We start from the raw sequence: 26,790 nt of genomic DNA, 5'->3' as shown, positions 1-26,790 counted from the left end.
CCATACCTCTAATACCCATACCTGGACTACCCACACCTGGACTACCCATACCTGGACTACCCACACCTGGACTACCCACACCTGGACTACCCACACCTGGACTACCCACACCTGTAATACCCACACCTGTAATACCCACACCTGGACTACCCACACCTGGACTACCCACACCTGTAATACCCACACCTGTAATACCCATACCTGGACTACCCATACCTGGACTACCCATACCTGGACTACCCACACCTGTAATACCCACACCTGTAATACCCATACCTGGACTACCCACACCTGGACTACCCACACCTGGACTACCCATACCTGGACTACCCACACCTATAATACCCATACCTGGACTACCCACACCTGGACTATCCACACCTGTAATACCCATACCTGGACTACCCACACCTGTAATACCCATACCTGGACTACCCATACCTGGACTACCCACACCTGGACTACCCACACCTGGACTACCCACACCTGGACTACCCATACCTTGACTACCCATACCTGGACTACCCATACCTGGACCACCCATACCTGGACTACCCATACCTGGACTACCCATACCTGGACCACCCATACCTGGACTACCCATACCTGGACCACCCATACCTGGACCACCCATACCTGGACTACCCACACCTGGACTACCCACACCTGGACTACCCACACCTGGACTACCCACACCTGTAATACCCATACCTGGACTACCCATACCTGGACTACCCACACCTGGACCACCCATACCTGGACTACCCATACATGTAATACCCATACCTGGACTACCCATACCTGGACTACCCACACCTGGACCACCCATACCTGGACTACCCATACATGTAATACCCATACCTGGACTACCCATACCTGGACTACCCACACCTGGACCACCCATACCTGGACTACCCATACCTGGACTACCCACACCTGGACTACCCATACCTGGACCACCCACACCTGTAATACCCATACCTGGACTACCCACACCTGTAATACCCATACCTGGACTACCCACACCTGGACTACCCACACCTGTAATACCCATACCTGGACTACCCACACCTGTAATACCCATACCTGGACCACCCATACCTGGACCACCCACACCTGGACTACCCACACCTGGACTACCCATACCTAAAACGTATGCATGACTGTAAGTTTGGATAAAAGTGTAGGCAAAATGGCGTATATTATAATGAATGTGTTTTCCTCAGGAGCCGAGTTAAGATAAAATGTGCTCCGCTATGCAGGTGCTTCAAAGACTGTCTAGAGAGCGAGAGTATACCTGCAATACCTGCAAAAACGGAGTCTCCACCCTAGCCAATGCAGATGGCAGTCAGCCAGCAGTGTGACTCACTTACCCTGTCTCTCTATTTGTCCATCTCTCTCTCTCTCTCTCTACCTCTCTCTCTCTCTCTCTCTCCTCTCTCTACCCTCTCTCCCTCTCTCTCTCTCGCATACCTCTCCCCCCTCTCTCCATCTGTCTTTCCCTCATTATCTCTCTGTATCTATACCTGGACCTCTCCATCTGTCACACCTCTACCCTACCTCTGCATGACTGTAAGTTTGGATAAAAGTGTAGGCATCTGAATGTTTTTCCTCATTAAGATAAAATCTCTGTGCTTCAAAGACTGTCTCGAGAGTATACCTGCAATACCTCTCTCCACCTAGCCAATGCAGATGGCAGTCAGCCAGCAGTGTGACTCTCTACCCTCTCTCTCTCTTTGTCTCTCTCTCTCTCTCTCTCTCTCTCTCCAGCTGTCTCTCTCTCATTATATCTCTGTATCTCTGTCTCTCTCTCTCTCTCTCTCTCTCTCTCTCTCTCTCTCTCTCTCCAGCTGTCTCTCTCTCATTATCTCTCTGTATCTCTCTCTCTCTATAATCTGTCTCTCTATCTCATTATCTCTCTGTATCTCTCTCTCAATCGGTCTCTCTCTATCTCTCTTTCTCTATCTCTTCCTATCCTGCTATAGATCACAGATTGTCTAACTTGATTGACCAACGAATAAATTAGATGTTTGTTTACTAGTGTATATGTAGGAGTGTTTGTGATAACTGTATGGGACTGTGTGGGAGTGTTTGTGATAACTGTATGGCACTGTGTGGGAGTGTTTGTGATAACTGTATGGTACTGTGTGGGAGTGTTTGTGATAACTGTATGGGACTGTGTGGGAGTGTTTGTGATAACTGTATGGGACTGTGTGGGAGTGTTTGTGTTGACTGTATGGTACTGTGTGGGAGTGTTTGTGTTGACTGTATGGTACTGTGTGGGAGTGTTTGTGATAACTGTATGGGACTGTGTGGAGTGTTTGTGTTGACTGTATGGGACTGTGTGGGAGTGTTTGTGTTGACTGTATGGTACTGTGTGGGAGTGTTTGTGATAACTGTATGGGACTGTGTGGGAGTGTTTGTGTTGACTGTATGGTACTGTGTGGGAGTGTTTGTGTTGACTGTATGGGACTGTGTGGGAGTGTTTGTGATAACTGTATGGGACTGTGTGGAGTGTTTGTGTTGACTGTATGGGACTTGTGGGAGTGTTTGTGTTGACTGTATGGTACTGTGTGGGAGTGTTTGTGTTGACTGTATGGGACTGTGTGGGAGTGTTTGTGTTGACTGTATGGGACTGTGTGGGAGTGTTTGTGTTGACTGTATGGGACTGTGTGGGAGTGTTTGTGTTGACTGTATGGGACTGTGTGGGAGTGTGTCAGGTTCTGACCATAGTTCTGTTGTTTTATTCTTTGTTTTAGTATGGTCAGGGTGTGAGTTGGGGTGGGCAGTCTATGTTTGTTTTTCTATGTTTGTTTTTCTATGTTGGTTTTAGTATGGTCAGGGTGTGAGTTGGGGTGGGCAGTCTATGTTTGTTTTAGTATGGTCAGGGTGTGAGTTGGGGTGGGCAGTCTATGTTTGTTTTTTTGTTTTTCTATGTTTGTTTTTCTATGTTGGTTTTAGTATGGTCAGGGTGTGAGTTGGGGTGGGCAGTCTATGTTTGTTTTAGTATGGTCAGGGTGTGAGTTGGGGTGGGCAGTCTATGTTTGTTTTAGTATGGTCAGGGTGTGAGTTGGGGTGGGCAGTCTATGTTTGTTTTTCTATGTTTGTTTTTCTATGTTTGTTTTTCTATGTTGGTTTTAGTATGGTCAGGGTGTGAGTTGGGGTGGGCAGTCTATGTTTGTTTTAGTATGGTCAGGGTGTGAGTTGGGGTGGGCAGTCTATGTTTGTTTTAGTATGGTCAGGGTGTGAGTTGGGGTGGGCAGTCTATGTTTGTTTTAGTATGGTCAGGGTGTGAGTTGGGGTGGGCAGTCTATGTTTGTTTTAGTATGGTCAGGGCGTGAGTTGGGGTGGGCAGTCTATGTTTGTTTTAGTATGGTCAGGGTGTGAGTTGGGGTGGGCAGTCTATGTTTGTTTTAGTATGGTCAGGGCGTGAGTTGGGGTGGGAAGTCTATGTTTGTTTTAGTATGGTCAGGGCGTGAGTTGGGGTGGGCAGTCTATGTTTGTTTTAGTATGGTCAGGGTGTGAGTTGGGGTGGGCAGTCTATGTTTGTTTTAGTATGGTCAGGGTGTGAGTTGGGGTGGGCAGTCTATGTTTGTTTTAGTATGGTCAGGGCGTGAGTTGGGGTGGGAAGTCTATGTTTGTTTTAGTATGGTCAGGGTGTGAGTCGGGGTGGGCAGTCTATGTTTGTTTTTTCTATGTTGTTTTTTTGTGTTCGGCCTAGTATGGTCCTCAATCAGAGACAGGTGTCGTTAGTTGTCTCTGATTCAGAATCATACTTAGGTAGCCTGGGTTTCACTGTTGGTTTGTGGGTGTTTGTTTCTGTGTGAGTGTTTGGGTCACACGGTACTGTGTGGGAGTGTTTGGGTCACACGGTACTGTTTCGGTTTTGTAAATTCACGTCATTGTTTATTGTTTTGATTCAGAGTTCAGTGCTTTCTTTAATTAAAATCATCACGAACACTTACAACGCTGCACTTTTGTCCGATCCTTCCTCCTCCTCAGACGAAGAGGAGGAAATGTTACAGAGTGTTTGTGTTGACTGTGTGGGAGAAGTTTGTGTTAACTGTGTGGGAGTGTTAACTGTGTGGGAGTGTTTGTGTTAACTGTATGGGAGTGTTTGTGTTGACTGTGTGGGAGAAGTTTGTGTTAACTGTGTGGGAGTGTTAACTGTGTGGGAGTGTTTGTGTTAACTGTGTGGGAGTGTTTGTGTTGACTGTGTGGGAGAAGTTTGTGTTAACTGTGTGGGAGTGTTTGTGTTAACTGTGTCAGTGTTTGTGTTAACTGTGTGGGAGAAGTTTGTGTTAACTGTGTGGGTGTGTTTGTGTTGACTGTGTGGGAGTGTTTGTGTTGACTGTGTGGGAGTGTTTGTGTTGACTGTGTAGGAGTGTTTGTGTTGACTGTGTGGGAGAAGTTTGTGTTAACTGTGTGGGAGTGTTTGTGTTGACTGTGTGGGAGTGTTTGTGTTGACTGTGTGGGAGGGTTTGTGTTGACTGTGTGGGAGTGTTTGTGTTAACTGTGTGGGAGTGTTTGTGTTGACTGTGTGGGAGAAGTTTGTGTTAACTGTGTGGGGGTGTTTGTGTTAACTGTGTGGGAGTGTTTGTGTTGACTGTGTGGGGGTGTTTGTGTTGACTGTGTGGGAGAAGTTTGTGTTAACTGTGTGGGAGTGTTTGTGTTGACTGTGTGGGAGTGTTTGTGTTAACTGTGTGGGAGAAGTTTGTGTTAACTGTGTGGGAGAAGTTTGTGTTAACTGTGTGGGAGAAGTTTGTGTTAACTGTGTGGGAGTGTTTGTGTTGACTGTGTGGGAGAAGTTTGTGTTAACTGTGTGGGAGAAGTTTGTGTTAACTGTGTGGGAGTGTTTGTGTTGACTGTGTGGGAGTGTTTGTGTTGACTGTGTGGGGAGAAGTTTGTGTTAACTGTGTGGGTGTGTTTGTGTTGACTGTGTGGGAGAAGTTTGTGTTAACTGTGTGGGAGTGTTTGTGTTGACTGTGTGGGAGTGTTTGTGTTGACTGTGTGGGAGAAGTTTGTGTTAACTGTGTGGGAGTGTTTGTGTTGACTGTGTGGGAGTGTTTGTGTTAACTGTGTGGGAGTGTTTGTGTTAACTGTGTGGGAGTGTTTGTGTTAACTGTGTGGGAGTGTTTGTGTTAACTGTGTGGGAGTGTTTGTGTTGACTGTGTGGGAGAAGTTTGTGTTAACTGTGTGGGAGTGTTTGTGTTAACTGTGTGGGAGTGTTTGTGTTAACTGTGTGGGAGTGTTTGTGTTAACTGTGTGGGAGTGTTTGTGTTGACTGTGTGGGAGAAGTTTGTGTTAACTGTGTGGGAGTGTTTGTGTTGACTGTGTGGGAGTGTTTGTGTTAACTGTGTGGGAGTGTTTGTGTTGACTGTGTGGGAGTGTTTGTGTTAACTGTGTGGGAGTGTTTGTGTTAACTGTGTGGGAGTGTTTGTGTTGACTGTGTGGGAGTGTTTGTGTTAACTGTGTGGGAGTGTTTGTGTTAACTGTGTGGGAGTGTTTGTGTTGACTGTGTGGGAGTGTTTGTGTTAACTGTGTGGGAGTGTTTGTGTTGACTGTGTGGGAGAAGTTTGTGTTAACTGTGTGGGAGTGTTTGTGTTGACTGTGTGGGAGTGTTTGTGTTAACTGTGTGGGAGTGTTTGTGTTAACTGTGTGGGAGTGTTTGTGTTGACTGTGTGGGAGTGTTTTTGTTAACTGTATGGGAGTGTGTGGGAGTGTTTGTGGGAGTGTTTGTGTTGACTGTATGGTACTGTGTGGGAGTGTTTGTGTTGACTGTATGGTACTGTGTGGGAGTGTTTGTGCTGACTGTGTGGGAGTGTTTGTGTTAACTGTGTGGGAGTGTGTGGGTGTGTTTGTGTTGACTGTGTGGGAGTGTTTGTGTTGACTGTGTGGGAGAAGTTTGTGTTAACTGTGTGGGAGAAGTTTGTGTTAACTCTGTGGGAGTGTTTGTGTTAACTGTGTGGGAGTGTTTTTGTTAACTGTGTGGGAGTGTTTGTGTTAACTGTATGGGACTGTGTAGGAGTGTTTGTGGGAGTGTTTGTGTTGACTGTATGGTACTGTGTGGGAGTGTTTGTGTTGACTGTATGGTACTGTGTGGGAGTGTTTGTGCTGACTGTGTGGGAGTGTTTGTGTTAACTGTATGGTACTGTGTGGGAGTGTTTGTGTTGACTGTATGGTACTGTGTGGGAGTGTTTGTGTTGACTGTATGGTACTGTGTGGGAGTGTTTGTGTTGACTGTATGGTACTGTGTGGGAGTGTTTGTGCTGACTGTGTGGGAGTGTTTGTGTTGACTGTATGGGACTGTGTGGGAGTGTTTGTGTTGACTGTATGGTACTGTGTGGGAGTGTTTGTGTTGACTGTATGGTACTATGTGGGAGTGTTTGTGTTAACTGTATGGGACTGTGTGGGAGTGTTTGTGTTGACTGTATGGTACTGTGTGGGAGTGTTTGTGTTGACTGTATGGGTGTGGGAGTGTTTGTGTTGACTGTTGGTACTGTGTGGGAGTGTTTGTGTTGACTGTGTGGGACTGTGTGGGAGTGTTTGTGCTGACTGTATGGTACTATGTGGGAGTGTTTGTGTTAACTGTATGGGACTGTGTGGGAGTGTTTGTGTTAACTGTATGGGACTGTGTGGGAGTGTTTGTGTTGACTGTATGGGACTGTGTGGGAGTGTTTGTGTTGACTGTATGGTACTGTGTGGGAGTGTTTGTGTTGACTGTATGGTACTATGTGGGAGTGTTTGTGTTAACTGTATGGTACTGTGTGGGAGTGTTTGTGTTAACTGTATGGACTGTGTGGGAGTGTTTGTGTTGACTGTAATGGGACTGTGTGGGAGTGTTTGTGTTGACTGTATGGTACTGTGTGGGAGTGTTTGTGTTGACTGTATGGGACTGTGTGGGAGTGTTTGTGTTGACTGTATGGTACTGTGTGGGAGTGTTTGTGTTGACTGTATGGGACTGTGTGGGAGTGTTTGTGTTGACTGTATGGTACTATGTGGGAGTGTTTGTGTTAACTGTATGGGACTGTGTGGGAGTGTTTGTGTTGACTGTAATGGACTGTGTGGGAGTGTTTGTGTTGATTGTATGGGACTGTGTGGGAGTGTTTGTGTGAAGCATGGAGGCGCAAAGAACATTTGCAGAGTTCAAGAGAGAGAAAATATTTTTCTTGTTGGAAAGCATTTTGTACTCAGATCTTTTAATCTGTGTTGAAGCAACACTGAGCTATCATCTGTCAACATCAAGCACAGAACTCATTGCTACCTGGGAAAACCTGAGCACATTGTCCTCTTACAACATATTGTTGTGGAACAGACAGAAACACAACCCTAAGGGCTGTGTTTCCCCAGACACAGATTAAGCCCTGGATTTAGAAAGCTCTTTCAATAGAGATTCATCACAAACCCTACTACCAATAGATGTAGGTGAGAAGGCCACTGAAATGCAACAGACCGGCCGTCTCACTGCTAGCCCAAATGATCCGAGAGATTACAACTGGCACAGAACCATTTGCACATCATTTACAGCTAAATGAGAAAACGGGGGGGGTCTATCCCTGAAAGATTTCACTGGCAAGTGTACCAGACGGGGCCCTATAACTTATATACTAGATCCCTATGGGAAGAGGGAATAGGGTGACATTTGGTAAACTACCCTATAATCACAAAGGGACTCGGGATGGGAATGAAAGGAGAGGGTGAGCAGTGGGGGCGAGGAATGAGCATATTTTAGATTCTCTTCTCTGACGCAATGTCTTGTGACGTTCCTTTGGATTTAGAATGGAAAACTGCACTGTTTATTCCCCTGTCCAAGCTGGTTCTGATCAACACCACAGAATCGAAGAACAGTTACTTTTTAATTACGTCAATCTGATTCAAAATGCATTTCTGTCGGCATGTCCCAAATGGACTGATCTCTATTGATCTCGGAGCTGCTCTGGTTTGTATTGGAATCTGTATCTGATCTCAGAGCTGCTCTGGTTTGTATTGGAATCTGTATCTGATCTCAGAGCTGCTCTGGTTTGTATTGGAATCTGTATCTGATCTCAGAGCTGCTCTGGTTTGTATTGGAATCTGTATCTGATCTCAGAGCTGCTCTGGTTTGTATTGGAATCTGTATCTGATCTCAGAGCTGCTCTGGTTTGTATTGGAATCTGTATCTGATCTCAGAGCTGCTCTGGTTTGTATTGGAATCTGTATCTGATCTCAGAGCTGCTCTAGTTTGTATTGGAATCTGTATCTGATCTCAGAGCTGCTCTGGTTTGTATTGGAATCTGTATCTGATATCAGAGCTGCTCTGGTTTGTATTGGAATCTGTATCTGATATCAGAGCTGCTCTAGTTTGTATTGGAATCTGTATCTGATCTCAGAGCTGCTCTGGTTTGTATTGGAATCTGTATCTGATATCAGAGCTGCTCTGGTTTGTATTGGAATCTGTATCTGATCTCAGAGCTGCTCTGGTTTGTATTGGAATCTGTATCTGATCTCAGAGCTGCTCTGGTTTGTATTGGAATCTGTATCTGATCTCAGAGCTGCTCTGGTTTGTATTGGAATCTGTGTTGGAATGTGTCAGTGTGTCTGTGCTGTAGAAAATGCCAGAAGCAAGAGGTTGGATGTGGAACAGGTCCCATTTCCATGACACCTGCCTATAAACGCCAATGTCATGCTCTGGGAGATGGTGTGACAAATGGCACTTCCCTAACCTTCCTCAGCCTCCACAGATCATCTGCGATACATCTGCGAATGCTCCGTATGTTTCATCTACAAGATCAAAGGGACCCACAGCGTACGACTTCAGCATATCTACCGTACATGTGACCACAGAATCAGAAGGATATAAGAACTGACATTCAATGCAACATTCTGTGGTTTGTGGACCAATGGCCATAATGGATAAACCATCTGGAAAGTTAAAAATGTTCCAGAACTCTAGAATCCTTTCTCAGTATTCTACAGTACATGAACATTCCACTGTGCCACACTACTGAGCAGCCAGCAGCCATAATTCTTATTATAATGTGTTGCCAACCAAACATTGGAAAAAGTCCCATGTATTGCAGTCTGTCACTGGTCATCACTAGATGTAGCCAGTGCGAAACCAGACTGATCAATCGAAAAAGACGCTGATTTCAGACTTTTGAAATGGTCCTGAGAATGTCGATATACGCCTTCCTTTGGTTGCTCACCCAAACAAATTCAAAACGACTGCCTTCTTTCGGTTGCTCACCCAAACAAAATCTAAATGACTGCCTTCCTTCGGTTGCTCACCCAAACAAATTCTAAACAACTTTCTTCCTTCGGTTGCTCACCCAAACAAAATCTAAACGACTGCCTTCCTTCGGTTGCTCGCCCAAACAAAATCTAAACAACTTCCTTCCTTCGGTTGCTCACCCAAACAAAATCTAAACAACTTCCTTCCTTCGGTTGCTCACCCAAACAAAATCTAAACGACTGCCTTCCTTCGGTTGCTCACCCAAACAAATTCAAAACAACTTCCTTCCTTCGGTTGCTCACCCAAACAAATTCTAAACAACTGCCTGGCACTGAACTTCTGATGCTTGGAGCCAGAGAGCACAGCTTAGACCACTGTTCTACAGCAGCTCCCCCATGCGCTAGCAAACCGCGAGAATAGTCAGAACACTGATGTTAAGAGCGAATCATTTTTAACTATTTTGTTTTAATAAGCCTTCTACAAACCATAGCCTTAACCACTCAGAATGAGTAACCTATACGTAACTATGTGAGTTGTTTCTGTTTAAGTTTTTTTTTTTTACTATGTAACCACAGGGAATGTCCAAAACATATAGTGTCAAATAAATAGACTTTCATCCATAATATGTTGCATTTCCAGGGGAAACAATGAGATCTTGTCCTTCATCATCATCATCATCTTTACTGAGCTGAAAGTAGATCCGCTTTAGAATGGTCCTTCATTATAACATAGACACTCATCACAGTGAAAACCACAGCCATTGTGCTCTGATGAGGACCCTTCAACTGAACAATTTAGATTAGACTAGTCAACTGCCTGAATGAAAATACATAAAGTTTATTTTTCTAAAAGCATTTGTTTAGCTTTTTACATGCTTATATGCTATTTCCTTTTAGCATCTCTCTCTCTCTCTCTCTCTCTCTCTCTCTCGATTTATTGGCATGGGAAAGATGTTTACATTGCCAAAGCAAGTGAAAGACAATAAACAACGGGGAGAAAAGAACATTCCAGAGGTCTACGTCACCGGCCTTCTAGGCGTCACTGAACAGGAATCATTACCACCAACCCCGGACTGTCTTGTCTCATTACGCACACCTGGTTACCATTTCCCCTGATTAGTAATTGTATATATGTGGCCTCTGTTCACCATTGTCCTTGTTGATTATTGTCCCATATCCGTTGGGCTTGTGACCTGTGCTCTGTTGTATCGGCTGTTACCGTGTAAATGTGTTATTTGATATTTCGTGTCTCGTCCTGTGTGTTGTTATTATGGGTCTCGTCCTGTGTTTTGTTATTACGGGTCTCGTCCTGTGTGTTGTTATTACGGGTCTCGTCCTGTGTGTTGTTATTACGGGTCTCGTCCCGTGTGTTGTTATTACGGGTCTCGTCCTGTGTGTTGTTATTACGGGTCTCGTCCTGTGTGTTGTTATTACGGGTCTCGTCCTGTGTGTTGTTATTACGGGTCTCGTCCTGTGTGTTGTTATTACGGGTCTCGTCCTGTGTGTTGTTATTACGGGTCTCATCCTGTGTGTTGTTATTACGGGTCTCGTCCCGTGTGTTGTTATTACGGGTCTCGTCCTGTGTGTTGTTATTACGGGTCTCATCCTGTGTGTTGTTATTACGGGTCTCGTCCTGTGTGTTGTTATTACGGGTCTCATCCTGTGTGTTGTTATTACGGGTCTCGTCCTGTGTGTTGTTATTACGGGTCTCATCCTGTGTGTTGTTATTACGGGTCTCGTCCTGTGTGTTGTTATTACGGGTCTCGTCCTGTGTGTTGTTATTACGGGTCTCGTTATTCCCTGTGTGTTGTTATTACGGGTCTCGTCCTGTGTGTTGTTATTACGGGTCTCGTCCTGTGTGTTGTTATTACGGGTCTCGTCCTGTGTGTTGTTATTACGGGTCTCATCCTGTGTTGTACGGGTTATTACGGGTCTCATCCTGTGTGTTGTTATTACGGGTCTCGTCCCGTGTGTTGTTATTACGGGTCTCATCCTGTGTGTTGTTATTACGGGTCTCATCCTGTGTGTTGTTATTAAGGGTCTCGTTCCCGTGTGTTGTTTATTACGGGTCTCGTCCTGTGTGTTGTTTATTACGGGTCTCGTCCTGTGTGTTGTTATTACGGGTCTCGTCCTGTGTGTTGTTATTACTGGTCTCGTCCTGTGTGTTGTTATTACGGGTCTCGTCCTGTGTGTTGTTATTACGGGTCTCGTCCTGTGTGTTGTTATTACGGGTCTCATCCTGTGTGTTGTTATTACGGGTCTCGTTCCCGTGTGTTGTTATTACGGGTCTCGTTCCATGTGTTGTTTATTACGGGTCTCGTTCCATGTGTTGTTATTACGGGTCTCGTTCCATGTGTTGTTTTTACGGGTCTCGTTCCTGTGTGTTGTTATTACGGGTCTCGTTCCTGTGTGTTGTTATTACGGGTCTCGTCCTGTGTGTTGTTTTACGGGTCTCGTCCTGTGTGTTGTTTTTACGGGTCTCGTCCTGTGTGTTGTTATTACGGGTCTCGTCCTGTGTGTTGTTATTACGGGTCTCGTCCTGTGTGTTGTTATTACGGGTCTCGTCCTGTGTGTTGTTATTACGGGTCTCGTCCTGTGTCTTGTTATTACTGGTCTCGTCCCATGTATTCATTAGAGGTTTACACCTCACTCTTTGTTTGGGTTACAGCCCTGTGTTATATAGAAGTGTTTGTTTTGGGCTTTTTCCCCGTCATGACCATGACGTACACTATTTTGGGTCGTGAAATAAAATAAAAAACTATTTCGTATTCCTGCGCCTGTCTCCCATCATTATACAACGTGACAGTCTGATTTTGTTTGTGAGCAGAATCCCCGTAGCAGCAGCAGAGGACTGGGAATCAGTTGTAGAATTTAACAGCTGTTTTCTGGATTTGATAATTAGCGGGGTTTGTGCTTATTTTGCTCTGCGTGCATTATTTGGTGTTTGATGTTGTACACGGAGGATGTTTTTGCGGAATTCTGCATAAAGATCATTTGGTGTTTGTCCCATTCTGTGAATTATTCGTTGGTGAACGGACCCCAGACCTCACAACCATAAAGGGCAATGGGATCTATAACTGATTCAATATTTTTTTTTGCTAGATCCTAATTGGGATGTCAAATTTGATGTTCCTTTTGCCTTGTCTCTCAGATGGTTCACAGCTTTGTGGAAGTGACCTGTGGCCCTGGTCTTTAGGCCGAGGTATGTATAGTGTTTTTTCTGCTCGAGGGCAGCGGTGTCTAGATGGAAATTGTAACTTTGGTCCTGATAACTGGAGCTTTTTAAGAAGACTATAATTTTCTTACTGCGATTAACTTTCAGTGCACAGGCCTGACAGAATCTACACAGCAGACTGTTCTAGTGCCCTCGCAAATTCATTGACATACAGCATATGTTAAAGAAAGTGTGGTTCAAATTGCCTCCGTGTCTCACCCCATGGCCCTGTGGAAATAAATGTGTTTTATTATTATTATTTTTTTTTACGGCACAATTGTTGTTTGTGTACATGGATTGTATAATTTCGTATGTTTTCCCCTGAGCACTGCTTTGCGTCAGTTTAAATAGCAGACCTTCATGCCAAATTGAGTCAAAAGCTTTTTGGAAAACAACATAGCAGGAGAAGACTTTGCTTTTGATTTAATTTGTTTGTCAATAATGATGTGCAGGGTGAATATGTGGTCTGTCGTACGGTAATTTGGTAAAAAGCCAATTCGACATTTACTCAGGACATTGGTTTTCACAGAGGAAACAAAGTTAATGATAATGCAGACGATTTTCCCAAGGTTGCTGTTGACGCATATCACACCATAGTTATTGGGGTCAAATTTGTCTCCACTTTTGTGGATTGGGGTGATCAGTCCTTGGTTCCAAATATTGGGGAAGATGCCAGAGCTGAGGATGATGTTAAAGAGTTTAAGTATAGCCAATTGGAATTTGTTGTCTGTATATTTGCTCATTTCTTTTAGGATACCGTCGACAACACAGGCCTTTTTGGTTTGGAGGTTTTTTTTTTGTATTTTGAATGTAAATCTAGTCAGTTCAAGTTTAATAGCTGACTGCTATGTAATCAATTGTGTATACAGTATTTGTTTGTTCTTTGTTATAGGCCCAAAAAAGATTTGGAGAAATTATTATCAATAAACCTCCATTTTGGATAGATACTGTAGCTCTTCCTGGTTTTTATTTAGCGTGTTCCAATTTTTCCAATTGTCTTCAATTACATTGAACTGATGTATTTCTGTCTCCCTCCCGCCATACCTCCTTCCCTCATCTCCCTCTCTCCTTCTCTCTCTCTGGAGGAAAGGAACATCTGACGGTGGTAGAGATAGATTTAAAGTGGGTGTTTATCAGGAGATAAAATCTGGGCCTTTATTACACTGTTAAGAGATCCAAAACGCCATAGTCCCTGGTGACCATTAAAGAGCGAGGGCGTAGGGAGGGATGGATAGAGGAGAGGGGGATGGAGAGAGGGATGGAGAGAGGAGAAAGGGACTGCTAGAGGAATGGATAGAGGAGAGAGGGATGGAGAGAGGATAGAGGAGAGAGAGATGGATAGAGGAGAGAGGGATGGATAGAGGAGAGAGGGATGGAAAGAGGAGAGGGGGATGTATAGAGGAGAGGGGGATGGATAGAGGAGAGGGGGATGGATAGAGGAGAGGAGGATGGAGAGAGGATGGATAGAGGAGAAAAGGATGGATAGAGGAGAGAGGGACTGATAGAGGGATGGAAAGCCGCTGCGCACACACACACAGGCCTGAATATCAGTCCGATAATGTCATATAGTCAGCATTGACAGCTGAGACATATATTGGGTCTTTAGCTCGTGTTAGATAGGGATCTCTATATCATGTTTTGTATAGATCGGGATGTCTAGGTCGTGTTTTGTATAGATAGTGTTTTGTATAGATAGTGTTTTGTATAGATAGTGTTGTGTATAGATACGAATGTCTAGGAACTGTTTGGTACAGATAAGGATCTCCGAAATCTATAGTTGTATTCGGAAGTTTACAAACACCGAAGCTAAATAGATTTAAACTCCGTTTTTCACCATTCCTGACATTTAATCCAAATTCCCTGTCTTAGGTCAGTCAGGTGTACACATGGTGTACAGGATACGCATGGTGTACGGGATACATATGGTGTACGGGATACACATGGTGTACGGGATACACATGGTGTACAGGATACACATGGTGTACGGGATACACATGGTGTACACATGGTGTACAGGATACACATGGTGTACAGGATACACATGGTGTACAGGATACACATGGTGTACAGGATACACATGGTGTACAGGATACACATGGTGTACAGGATACACATGGTGTACAGGATACACATGGTGTACAGGATACACATGGTGTACAGGATGGTGTACAGGATACACATGGTGTACGGGATACATATGGTGTACAGGATACACATGGTGTACAGGATACGCATGGTGTACAGGATCAGATGGTGTACAGGATACGCATGGTGTACAGGATCAGATGGTGTACAGGATACGCATGGTGTACAGGATCACAGATGGTGTACAGGATACACATGGTACAGGATACAGGATACACATGGTGTACAGGATACACATGGTGTACAGGATACAGGAACACATGGTGTACAGGATACACATGGTGTACAGGATACACATGGTGTACAGGATACACATGGTGTACAGGATACACATGGTGTACAGGATACACATGGTGTACAGGATACACGCATGGTGTACAGGATCAGATGGTGTACAGGATACGCATGGTGTACAGGATCAGATGGTGTACAGGATACACATGGTGTACAGGCATGGTGTACAGGATCAGATGGTGTACAGGATACACATGGTGTACAGGATACACATGGTGTACAGGATACACATGGTGTAGAGGATACACATGGTGTACAGGATACACATGGTGTACAGGATACAGGCATGGTGTACAGGATACACATGGTGTACAGGATATACATGGTGTACAGGACACACATGGTGTACAGGATACACATGGTGTACAGGAACAGATGGTGTACAGGATACGCATGGTGTACAGGATCAGATGGTGTACAGGATACACATGGTGTACAGGATACACATGGTGTACAGGATACACATGGTGTACAGGATACACATGGTGTACAGGATACACATGGTGTACAGGATACACATGGTGTACAGGATACACATGGTGTACAGGATACACACACATGTGTGTACACAGGATATACATGGTGATACAGGATATACATGGTGTACAGGATACACATGGTGTACAGGATACACATGGTATACAGGATATACATGGTGTACAGGATACACATGGTGTACAGGAGGATACACATGGTGTACAGGATACACATGGTGTACAGGATACACATGGTGTACAGGATACACATGGTGTACAGGATATACATGGTGTACAGGATACACATGGTGTACAGGATACACATGGTGTACAGGATACACATGGTGTACAGGATACACATGGTGTACAGGATACACATGGTGTACAGGATACACATGGTGTAGAGGATACACATGGTGTACAGGATACACATGGTGTACAGGATGGTGTACCGGATACGCATGGTGTACAGGATGGTGTACAGGATACGGATACGATACACATGGTGTACAGGATACACATGGTGTACAGGATCAGATGGTGTACAGGATACACATGGTGTACAGGATGTACAGGATGGTGTACAGGATACACATGGTGTACAGGATCAGATGGTGTACAGGATACACATGGTGTACAGGATACACATGGTGTACAGGATACACATGGTGTACAGGTACACATGGTGTACAGGATACACATGGTGTACAGGATACACATGGTGTACAGGATATACATGGTGTACAGGATACACATGGTGTACAGGATACACATGGTGTACAGGATACACATGGTGTACAGGATACACATGGTGTACAGGATATACATGGTGTACAGGATATACATGGTGTACAGGATACACATGGTGTACAGGATACACATGGTGTACAGGATACATGGTGCATGGTGTACAGGATCAGATGGTGTACAGGATACACATGGTGTACAGGATACACATGGTGTACAGGATACACATGGTGTACAGGATACACATGGTGTACAGGATACACATGGTGTACAGGATACACATGGTGTACAGGATATACATGGTGTACAGGATACACATGGTGTACAGGATATACATGGTGTACAGGATACACATGGTGTACAGGATACACATGGTGTACAGGATACACATGGTGTACAGGATGGTGTACAGGATACGCATGGTGTACAGGATGGTGTACAGGATACACATGGTGTACAGGATACACATGGTGTACAGGATGGTGTACAGATGGTGTACAGGATACACATGGTGGATACACATGTACAGGATACACATGGTGTACAGGATACACATGGTGTACACATGGTGTACAGGATACACATGGTGTACAGGATGGTGTACAGGATACACATGGTGTACAGGATACACATGGTGTACAGGATACACATGGTGTACAGGATACACATGGTGTACAGGATACACATGGTGTACAGGATACACATGGTGTACAGGATACACATGGTGTACAGGATACACATGGTGTACAGGATACGCATGGTGTACAGGTACAGGATACACATGGTGTACAGGATATACATGGTGTACAGGATACACATGGTGTACAGGATACACATGGTGTACAGGATACACATGGTGTACAGGATACACATGGTGTACAGGATACACATGGTGTACACATGGTGTACAGGATACACATGGTGTACAGGATACACATGGTGTACAGGATACACATGGTGTACAGGATACACATGGTGTACAGGATACACATGGTGTACAGGATACACATGGTGTACAGGATACACATGGTGTACAGGATACACATGGTGTACAGGATATACATGGTGTACAGGATACACATGGTGTACAGGATACACATGGTGTACAGGATACACATGGTGTACAGGATACACATGGTGTACAGGATACAGGATACACATGGTGTACAGGATCAGATATAAGTCTCCAACTTCAGCAATTTTTGCAATTCGTTCCAGTCATTGGCAGCAGAGAACTGGAAGGAAGGCAGTGTTGTTATGGTGACCAGTTAGATATACCTGCTGGAGCGCGTGCTACGGGTGGGTGTTGTTATGGTGACCAGTGAGATATACCTGCTGGAGCGCGTGCTACGGGTGGGTGTTGTTATGGTGACCAGTGAGATATACCTGCTGGAGCGCGTGCTACGGGTGGGTGTTGTTATGGTGACCAGTGAGATATACCTGCTGGAGCGCGTGCTACGGGTGGGTGTTGTTATGGTGACCAGTGAGATATACCTGCTGGAGCGCGTGCTACCAGTGGGTGGGTGTTGTTATGGTGACCAGTGAGATATACCTGCTGGAGCGCGTGCTACGGGTGGGTGTTGTTATGGTGACCAGTGAGATATACCTGCTGGAGCGCGTGCTACCTGCTGGACGGGTATGGGTGGGTGTTGTTATGGTGACCAGTGAGATATACCTGCTGGACCAGATATACCGCGTGCTACGGGTGGGTGTTGTTATGGTGACCAGTGAGATATACCTGCTGGAGCGCGTGCTACGGGTGGGTGTTGTTATGGTGACCAGTGAGATATACCTGCTGGAGCGCGTGCTACGGGTGGGTGTTGTTATGGACCAGTGTGCTGTTATGGTGACCAGTGAGATATACCTGCTGGAGCGCGTGCTACGGGTGGGTGTTGTTATGGTGACCAGTGAGATATACCTGCTGGAGCGCGTGCTACGGGTGGGTGTTGTTATGGTGACCAGTGAGATATACCTGCTGGAGCGCGTGCTACGGGTGGGTGTTGTTATGGTGACCAGTGAGATATACCTGCTGGAGCGCGTGCTACGGGTGGGTGTTGTTATGGTGACCAGTGAGATATACCTGCTGGAGCGCGTGCTACGGGTGGGTGTACCTGTTATGGTGACCAGTGAGATATACCTGCTGGAGCGCGTGCTACGGGTGGGTGTTGTTATGGTGACCAGTGAGATATACCTGCTGGAGCGCGTGCTACGGGTGGGTGTTGTTATGGTGACCAGTGAGATATACCTGCTGGAGCGCGTGCTACGGGTGGGTGTTGTTATGGTGACCAGTGAGATATACCTGCTGGAGCGCGTGCTACGGGTGATATACCTGCTGGAGCGCGTGCACGGGTGGGTGTGTTGTTATGGTGACCAGTGAGATTATGGTGACCAGTGAGATATACCTGCTGGAGCTGCTGGAGCGCGTGCTTTCGGGTGGGTGTTGTTATGGTGCGTGCTACGGGTGGGTGGGTGTTGTTGACCATGGTGACCAGTGAGATATACCTGCTGGAGCGCGTGCTACGGGTGGGTGTTGTTATGGTGACCAGTGAGATATACCTGCTGGAGCGCGTGCTACGGGTGGGTGTTGTTATGGTGACCAGTGAGATATACCTGCTGGAGCGCGTGCTACGGGTGGGTGTTGTTATGGTGACCAGTGAGATATACCTGCTGGAGCGCGTGCTGCGGGTGGGTGTTGTTATGGTGACCAGTGAGATATACCTGCTGGAGCGCGTGCTACGGGTGGGTGTTGTTATGGTGACCAGTGAGATATACCTGCTGGAGCGCGTGCTACGGGTGGGTGTTGTTATGGTGACCAGTGAGATATACCTGCTGGAGCGCGTGCTACGGGTGGGTGTTGTTATGGTGACCAGTGAGATATACCTGCTGGAGCGCGTGTATGGTGACCAGTGAGGGTGGGTGTTGTTATGGTGACCAGTGAGATATACCTGCTGGAGCGCGTGCTACGGGTGGGTGTTGTTATGGTGACCAGTGAGATATACCTGCTGGAGCGCGTGCTACGGGTGGGTGTTGTTATGGTGACCAGTGAGATATACCTGCTGGACCTGCGCGTGCTACGGGTGGGTGTTGTTATGGTGACCAGTGAGATATACCTGCTGGAGCGCGTGCTGGAGCGCTGGTGGGTGTTGTTATGGTGACCAGTGAGATATACCTGCTGGAGCGCGTGCTACGGGTGGGTGTTGTTATGGTGACCAGTGAGATATACCTGCTGGAGCGCGTGCTACGGGTGGGTGTTGTTATGGTGACCAGTGAGATATACCTGCTGGAGCGCGTGCTACGGGTGGGTGTTGTTATGGTGACCAGTGAGATATACCTGCTGGAGCGCGTGCTACGGGTGGTGGGTGTGAGATATGTTATGGTGACCAGTGAGATATACCTGCTGGAGCGCGTGACCAGTGAGATATACCTGCTGGACGGGTGGGTGTTGTTATGGTGACCAGTGAGATATACCTGCTGGAGCGCGTGCTACGGGTGGGTGTTGTTATCGTGACCAGTGAGATATACCTGCTGGAGTGCAGTGATATACCTGCTGGGTGGGTGGGTTGTTATGGTGACCAGTGAGATATACCTGCTGGAGCGCGTGCTGACCAGTGAGATATACGGGTGGGTGTTGTTATGGTGACCAGTGACCAGTGAGATATACCTGCTGGAGCGCGTGCTACGGGTGGGTGTTGTTATGGTGACCAGTGGATATACCTGCTGGGGTGCTACGGGTGGGTGTTATGGTGACCAGTGAGATATACCTGCTGGAGCGCGTGCTACGGGTGGGTGTTGTTATGGTGACCAGTGAGATATACCTGCTGGAGCGCGTGCTACGGGTGGGTGTTGTTATGGTGACCAGTGAGATATACCTGCTGGAGCGCGTGCTGGTGACCAGGGTACCTGCTGGGTGTTGTTATGGTGACCAGTGAGATATACCTGCTGGAGCGCGTGCTACGGGTGGGTGTTGTTATGGTGACCAGTGAGATATACCTGCTGGAGCGCGTGATATACGGGTGGGTGTTGTTATGGTGACCAGTGAGATATATGGATACCTGCTGGACCTGCTGGAGCGCGTGCTACGGGTGGGTGTTGTTATGGTGACCAGTGAGTGTGAGATATACCTGCTGGAGCGCGTGCTTATGTTATGGTGACCAGTGAGATATACCTGCTGGGAGCGGGTGGGTGTTGTTATGGTGACCGTGCTGGAGCGCGTGCTACGGGTGGGTGTTGTTATGGTGACCAGTGAGATATACCTGCTGGAGCGCGTGCTACGGGTGGGTGTTGTTATGGTGACCAGTGAGATATACCTGCTGGAGCGCGTGCTACGGGTGGGTGTTGTTATGGTGACCAGTGAGATATACCTGCTGGAGCGCGTGCTACGGGTGGGTGGTGGTGACCAGTGTTGTTATGGTGACCAGTGAGATATACCTGCTGGAGCGCGTGCTACGGGTGGGTGTTGTTATGGTGACCAGTGAGATATACCTGCTGGAGCGCGTGCTACGGGTGAGGTGTTGTTATGGTGACCAGTGAGATATACCTGCTGGAGCGCGTGCTACGGGTGGGTGTTGTTATGGTGACCAGTGAGATATACCTGCTGGAGCGCGTGCTACGGGTGGGTGTTGTTATGGTGACCAGTGAGATATACCTGCTGGAGCGCGTGTTACGGGTGGGTGTTGTTATGGTGACCAGTGAGATATACCTGCTGGAGCGCGTGCTACGGGTGGGTGTTGTTATCGTGACCAGTGAGCTGAGATAAGGCAGAGCTTTACCTAGCAAAAACTTATAGATGACCTGGTGGGTCTGGCGACGAATATGTAGCGAGGGCCAGCCGACGAGAGCATACAGATCGCAGTGGTGGGTAGTATATGGGGCTTTCGTAACAAAACGGATGGCACTGTGATAGACTGCATCCAGTATGCTGAGTAGAGTGTTGGAAGCTATTTTGTAGATGACATCGCCGAAGTCGAGGATCGGTAGGATAGTCAGTTTTACTAGGGTATGTTTGGCGACGTGAGTGAAGGAGGCTTTGTTGCGAAATAGGAAGCTACTTCTAGATTTAATTTTGGATTGGAGATGTTTAATATGAGTCTGGAAGGAGAGTTTACAGTCTAACCAGACCCCTAGGTATTTGTAGTTGTTCACATAGTCTAAGTCAGAACCGTCCAGAGTAGTGATGCTAGTCTGGCGGGCAGGTGCGGGCAGCGATCAGTTGAAAAGCATGTATTCAGTTTTACTAGCGTTTAAGAGCAGTTGGAGGCCACGGGAGGAGTGTTGTATGGCATTGAAGCTCGTTTGGAGGTTTGTTAATAACACCGTGTCCAAAGAAGGTCCAGAAGTATACAGAATGGTGTCGTCTGCGAAGAGGTGGATCAGGGAATCAACCGTAGCAAGAGCAACATCGTTGATGTATACAGAGAAGAGAGTACAGTGTCCCAAAACCTTTTGGAGTTAGAGCTACATGAAGCAAATATCCGTTTGAAAAAGCTAGCCTTTACTTTCCTGACTGACTGCGTGTATTGGTTCCTGACTTTCCTGAAAATGTGCATATCGCAGAGACTATTCGATGCTAGTGCAGCCCGCCACAGGATGTTTTTGTGCTGGTTGAGTGCAGTCAGGTCTGGAGTGAACCAAGGGCTATATCTGTTCTTAGTTCTAAATTTTTTGAAAGGGTATGCTTATTTAAGATGTTGAAGAAATTACTTTTAAAGAGCAACCAGGCATCCTCTACCGACGGGATGAGGCCAATATCCTTCCAGGATACACGGGCCTGGTCGATTAGAAAGGCCTGCTCACTGAAGTGTTTTAGGGAGTGTTTGACAGGTATGAGGGATGGTCGTTTTAAAGCGGACCCATGGCGGATACAGGCAATGAGGGAGTGATCGCTGAGATCCTGATTGAAAACAGCAGAGGTGTATTTGGAGGGCAAGTTGGTCAGGATAATATCTATGGGGGTGCCCATGTTTATGGATTTAGGGTTGTACCTGGTGGGTTCCTTGATAGTTTCTGTGAGATTGAGGGCATTCCTTAGATTGTAGGACTGCCAGGTCACCTAACAGAACAAACTCTGAAGATAGATGGGGGGCAATCAATTCACATATGGTGTCCAGGGCACAACTGGGAGCTGAGGGGGGTCTATAACAGGCAGCAACATTGAGACATATTTCTGGATAGATTATTTTTTTAAATTATAAACTTGAACTGTTTGGGCATAGACTTTGAAAACATGAAAGGCTTTCTATGCAGTAGATTGCAACTCCTCCCCCTTTGGCAGTTCTATCTTGATGGAAAATGATGGAGTTGGGGATGGAAATCTCAGAATTTTTGGTGGCCTTCCTAATCCAGGATTCAGACACGACAAGGACATTAGGGTTGGCGGAGTGTGATAAAGCAGTGAGTAAAACAAACTTAGGGAGGAAGCTTCTGATGTGAATTATCATGTATGAAACCAAGGCTTTTACAGTTACAGAAGTCAACAAATGAGAACGCCTGGGGACACGCAGGGCCTGGGTTAACTTCCACATCACCCGAGGAACAGAGGAGTAGGATGAGGGTACGGCTAAAGGCTATCAAAACTGGTTGTCTCGTGCATTGGGGACAGAGAATAAAAGAAGCAGATTTCTGGGCATGGTAGAATAGATTCAGGGCATAATGTACAGACAGGGTAGGGGTATGGTAGTGTCGTGCCTTTACTATCATTAACTGAAGACTTGTAGTTTTTATCAAAGAGTCTCTGTAATTAGCATTTCGTGATTAACTAATCAGGCAAATGTAATTAACTAGGATGTCGGGGCACCAAGGAAAATATTCATATTACAAAGTTCTAATTTACCTAATATAACTTTTCAGATATTTTAATATCTGATCAATTAGTCTTCTGATTAATGATTTATTCTTTATTTTACCTCACGTTAGCCTCATTCCAGTCTCATTCCAAACATCGTAAATTGTTGGTTATCTGCACGAACACAGTCTTCACTATGAGTCTTCCATTCATCAATTGTCTTAAATAATGTATTTACTTAATAAGTCATTCACGGAAATGCATAAACAAACAGTAGATAGTTACAAAGAAATGATAACAGAGTTAACCCTAGTGGGATAAACCGGCATGGCGGCTTGGTGGACAAAAAGGGAAGTGGGGGTCAACTGAGAAGACAACACACAGTTGATAATTATAACAATTGAAATGCTAATCCTTTGCACATGAACGCTCACTCATTCTGGAATAATTGCAATCAATATATATATATATTTACGCTCAGTGTGTCGTCGGGATCTCTGTTGAAAAGTTTGTTTCTGTTGGAGAGATTATCCGCCCTCTCTCTCTCTCTGTCGTGGTTAGAATAGATAGTTCAGAGTGACATTCATTCATGTCGTTATAGATTAGATGTTTCGGCGGTTGTCGTTCTTCGCGTTCAATGATACCGAATTCCTAGCTGCAGAATAGTAATTAATATTCTTATTCTGTCGGTATCAATAGTCTAAGCGTTTAACCGCGTGGTATTGTTAAGAAGGAAAGAAATTCCACAAATTAACTTTTAACAAGGCTACCCCTGTTAATTGAAATGTATGACTATGGTGACTACCTCATGAAGCTGGTTGAGCTGGTTGACAGAATGCCAAGAGTGTGAAAAGCTGTCATCAAGGTAAAGGGTGGCCACGTTGAAGAATCTCAACTATAAATATTTATTGGTTAGTAGTACATGATTCCAAATGTGAAATGTCATGGTTTTTGATGTCTTATTCTACAATGTAGAAAATAGTAAAAACAAATAAAGAAAAACCCTGGAATGTGTAGGTGTGTCAACACTTTTGACTGGTACTGTATATATATGTATAAATGTATTATTTTTCTTTTGGATTTCAGGAAGAATTTCACTGTAAATCTACAGCATTGTGCTGTCACCAGAGTTGACAGCTTCATACTGTAATGTTGCTTTACAGCAGAGATGCTGTAATATACTTCACATTACTACTTTTCTTACTGTAAAACATTACAACATCCCAACTACCTGCTTCAATGTTCTACTGCCTAACCTGGTACCTGCTTCTCTGCTCTACTGCCTAACCTGGTACCTGCTTCTCTGCTCTACTGCCTAACCTGGTACCTGCTTCTCTGCTCTACTGCCTAACCTGGTACCTGCTTCTCTGCTCTACTGCCTAACCTGGTACCTGCTTCTCTGCTCTACTGCCTAACCTGGTACCTGCTTCTCTGCTCTACTGCCTAACCTGGTACCTGCTTCTCTACGCTACTGCCTAACCTGGTACCTGCTTCTCTGCTCTACTGCCTAACCTGGTACCTGCTTCTCTGCTCTACTGCCTAACCTGGTACCTGCTTCTCTGCGCTACTGCCTAACCTGGTACCTGCTTCTCTGCTCTACTGCCTAACCTGGTACCTGCTTCTCTGCTCTACTGCCTAACCTGGTACCTGCTTCTCTACGCTACTGCCTAACCTGGTACCTGCTTCTCTGCGCGACTGTCTAACCTGGTACCTGCTTCTCTGCTCTACTGCCTAACTTGGTAACTGCTTCTCTGCACCACTTTCCAATCCACTACCTTCTTCTCTGGTCTAACCCTCAATCCTAACCAATCCCAATGCTCCCCCAGCCAGCACACACAGGAGCTAGAGAAGATGGAGGCACAGCGATTTCTACTTTCTACCAAACCACAAATCCGTTATCACACATCCAGCAATTCCCCAGGTGCATGCTCACATACCTGCTCATAAATTCTGAATTTACTATGGGGAGGATACATCTGAGTGTTTTCTTTTCCTTACCTCGTAATCCACATATTCCTCCTCCTCCACCTCGTAGGAGACGGTCTGTATCTTCACGTTGTCTCCTTCTTCCAGCAGCTTGGCCTGAGGGTCCTCTGTGCTACCGGGGGTCTCCACTGCTACAGACGCCTCCCTCTCCTTCTCTTTCTTCTCTGTGAAGGTAGTCTCGCAGCACTCGCTCTTATAATCCTTGGCCTTGACTCCGCCTCCTCCTCCCCCTTCCTCCTTGTACAGGATGAAGTTAGGCCTGTAGAAGGCCTCGACGGCCAGATGGAGTGAGGTGGCGTCCAGGAGTTGTTGAGCTTTCGTCTTGCCGTTGGGGTTGTTGTGTCCCACATGGGCCACCGTACCGTTGGTAGTGTTACCTCCTCCTTCTCCGCTGTTGCCACCGGTTAAGTAGTTGATGATGTTCTCCTGGTACTGGTTGTTAGGGAAGTCGCCGCCGTAACCGTTGACGACGTGCTTGCTGTTCTTGTCCAGGAGCGGGTTCTGGAGCTCACTCATGTTCTCCATGGCAACGAGGGTTCAGCGGTCAGTGGAAGTGGCTTAAGAGGACCTCACTGAAGGTGGCAGCTACTGATGGCGTTCAACAGGATGAGAGCTGCAGAGAGGAGAGGAAATAATAGAAGTTAGTAAACTCAGGCTTCCGTCTCAGTGAAGCAGTGGGGTGAACACAATACACTGGGCTACTTGAGAGACAACACTGCATTAAACACTTCCAGAAGAATGACATCAAGTTGTTAGTCTACTGGTAGCTGTTAGATAGATGTCTACGGTTTAGCTAGGGTAGGGTTGCCAACTGTCCAGTATTAGCCGGGATGTCCCTTATATATTTGGCTAAATATTAATCCAATCACAGTATAGTGTAAACGCGCTTTCTGTTCTTCATATGCTCTCAGTAGTGACCCGCTTTCTGTTCTTCATATGCTGTCAGTATTGACCCGCTTTCTGTACTTCATATGCTGTCAGTAGTGACCCGCTTTCTGTTCTTCATATGCTGTCAGTAGTGACCCGCTTTCTGTACTTCATATGCCGTCAGTAGTGACCCGCTTTCTGTTCTTCATATGCTCTCAGTAGTGACCCGCTTTCTGTTCTTCATATGCTGTCAGTATTGACCCGCTTTCTGTACTTCATATGCTGTCAGTAGTGACCCGCTTTCTGTTCTTCATATGCTGTCAGTAGTGACCCGCTTTCTGTACTTCATATGCCGTCAGTAGTGACCCGCTTTCTGTTCTTCATATGCTGTCAGTAGTGACCCGCTTTCTGTTCTTCATATGCCGTCAGTAGTGACCCGCTTTCTGTACTTCATATGCTGTCAGTAGTGACCCGCTTTCTGTAGTGACCCGCTTTCTGTTCTTCATATGCCGTCAGGAAATCTCAATTGGCCAATGAGAAGGGAGAATGACCTAACTCAGCATGCATCCACAGAAATGCACAAGGCCACGCTAAGCTAAAGGTGCTAGCAATGTCGGTGCATTCTTTGTGACGTCTACTGTGGAAACCGACATAATTGGAAAACACATCTCCGTTTACCAGTTATTGAGCAGTGCCAACAACAATCGCATTCTGAAAGCTAATTGCCCAGCTCACATATATCATAATGCCTGCGATCAGCGGTCAGTGGATATTGAGAGAATTGTTTTACAGATCCACAGACACCTATCAGTATCCGCTTCCCGGAGAGAGGAACTGCGTGCATTTTTCTTTTTGCCTTTGTTGACACTGAGTGGCGTGAAATTCTGCAAAATGTTTGCACACAATGGCTCTCCAGCCGTCGATCGTCTCCTGCAAAGCTGGCCAGCTCTTACATCATACTTCAGGTCCCTTAGGGAGACCTGTCCTGTGGCACTGAATAGTATTTTTGAGTATGAAGAAAAAAAGGAAGCTACTGCTGAGATTTATCTGTGCTTTTTCCACAAAGTGGG

General features: G+C 46.0%; 1 protein-coding gene across 3 annotated transcripts in view; it reads right to left on the bottom strand.

Annotated features, from left to right (window-relative positions):
- LOC118380381 (synapse differentiation-inducing gene protein 1-like) overlaps positions 1 to 26,790 on the bottom strand; it is a 142,514-nt gene that overhangs the window by 90,612 nt on the left and 25,112 nt on the right. For all 3 annotated transcript variants that reach the window (XM_052471481.1, XM_052471479.1, XM_052471480.1), the window contains one exon: positions 24,866 to 25,466. In XM_052471481.1, the coding sequence (XP_052327441.1) occupies positions 24,866 to 25,378 (513 nt within the window). In that variant the 5' untranslated portion in view covers positions 25,379 to 25,466. The remainder of the gene's footprint in view (positions 1 to 24,865; positions 25,467 to 26,790) is intronic.

This window comes from Oncorhynchus keta, chromosome 19 (assembly GCF_023373465.1).
Source record: "Oncorhynchus keta strain PuntledgeMale-10-30-2019 chromosome 19, Oket_V2, whole genome shotgun sequence".
Taxonomy (NCBI): Eukaryota; Metazoa; Chordata; class Actinopteri; order Salmoniformes; family Salmonidae; genus Oncorhynchus; species Oncorhynchus keta.
Note: the sequence above shows the minus strand (reverse complement) of the source record. Positions and strands in the feature narration are given on the sequence as shown.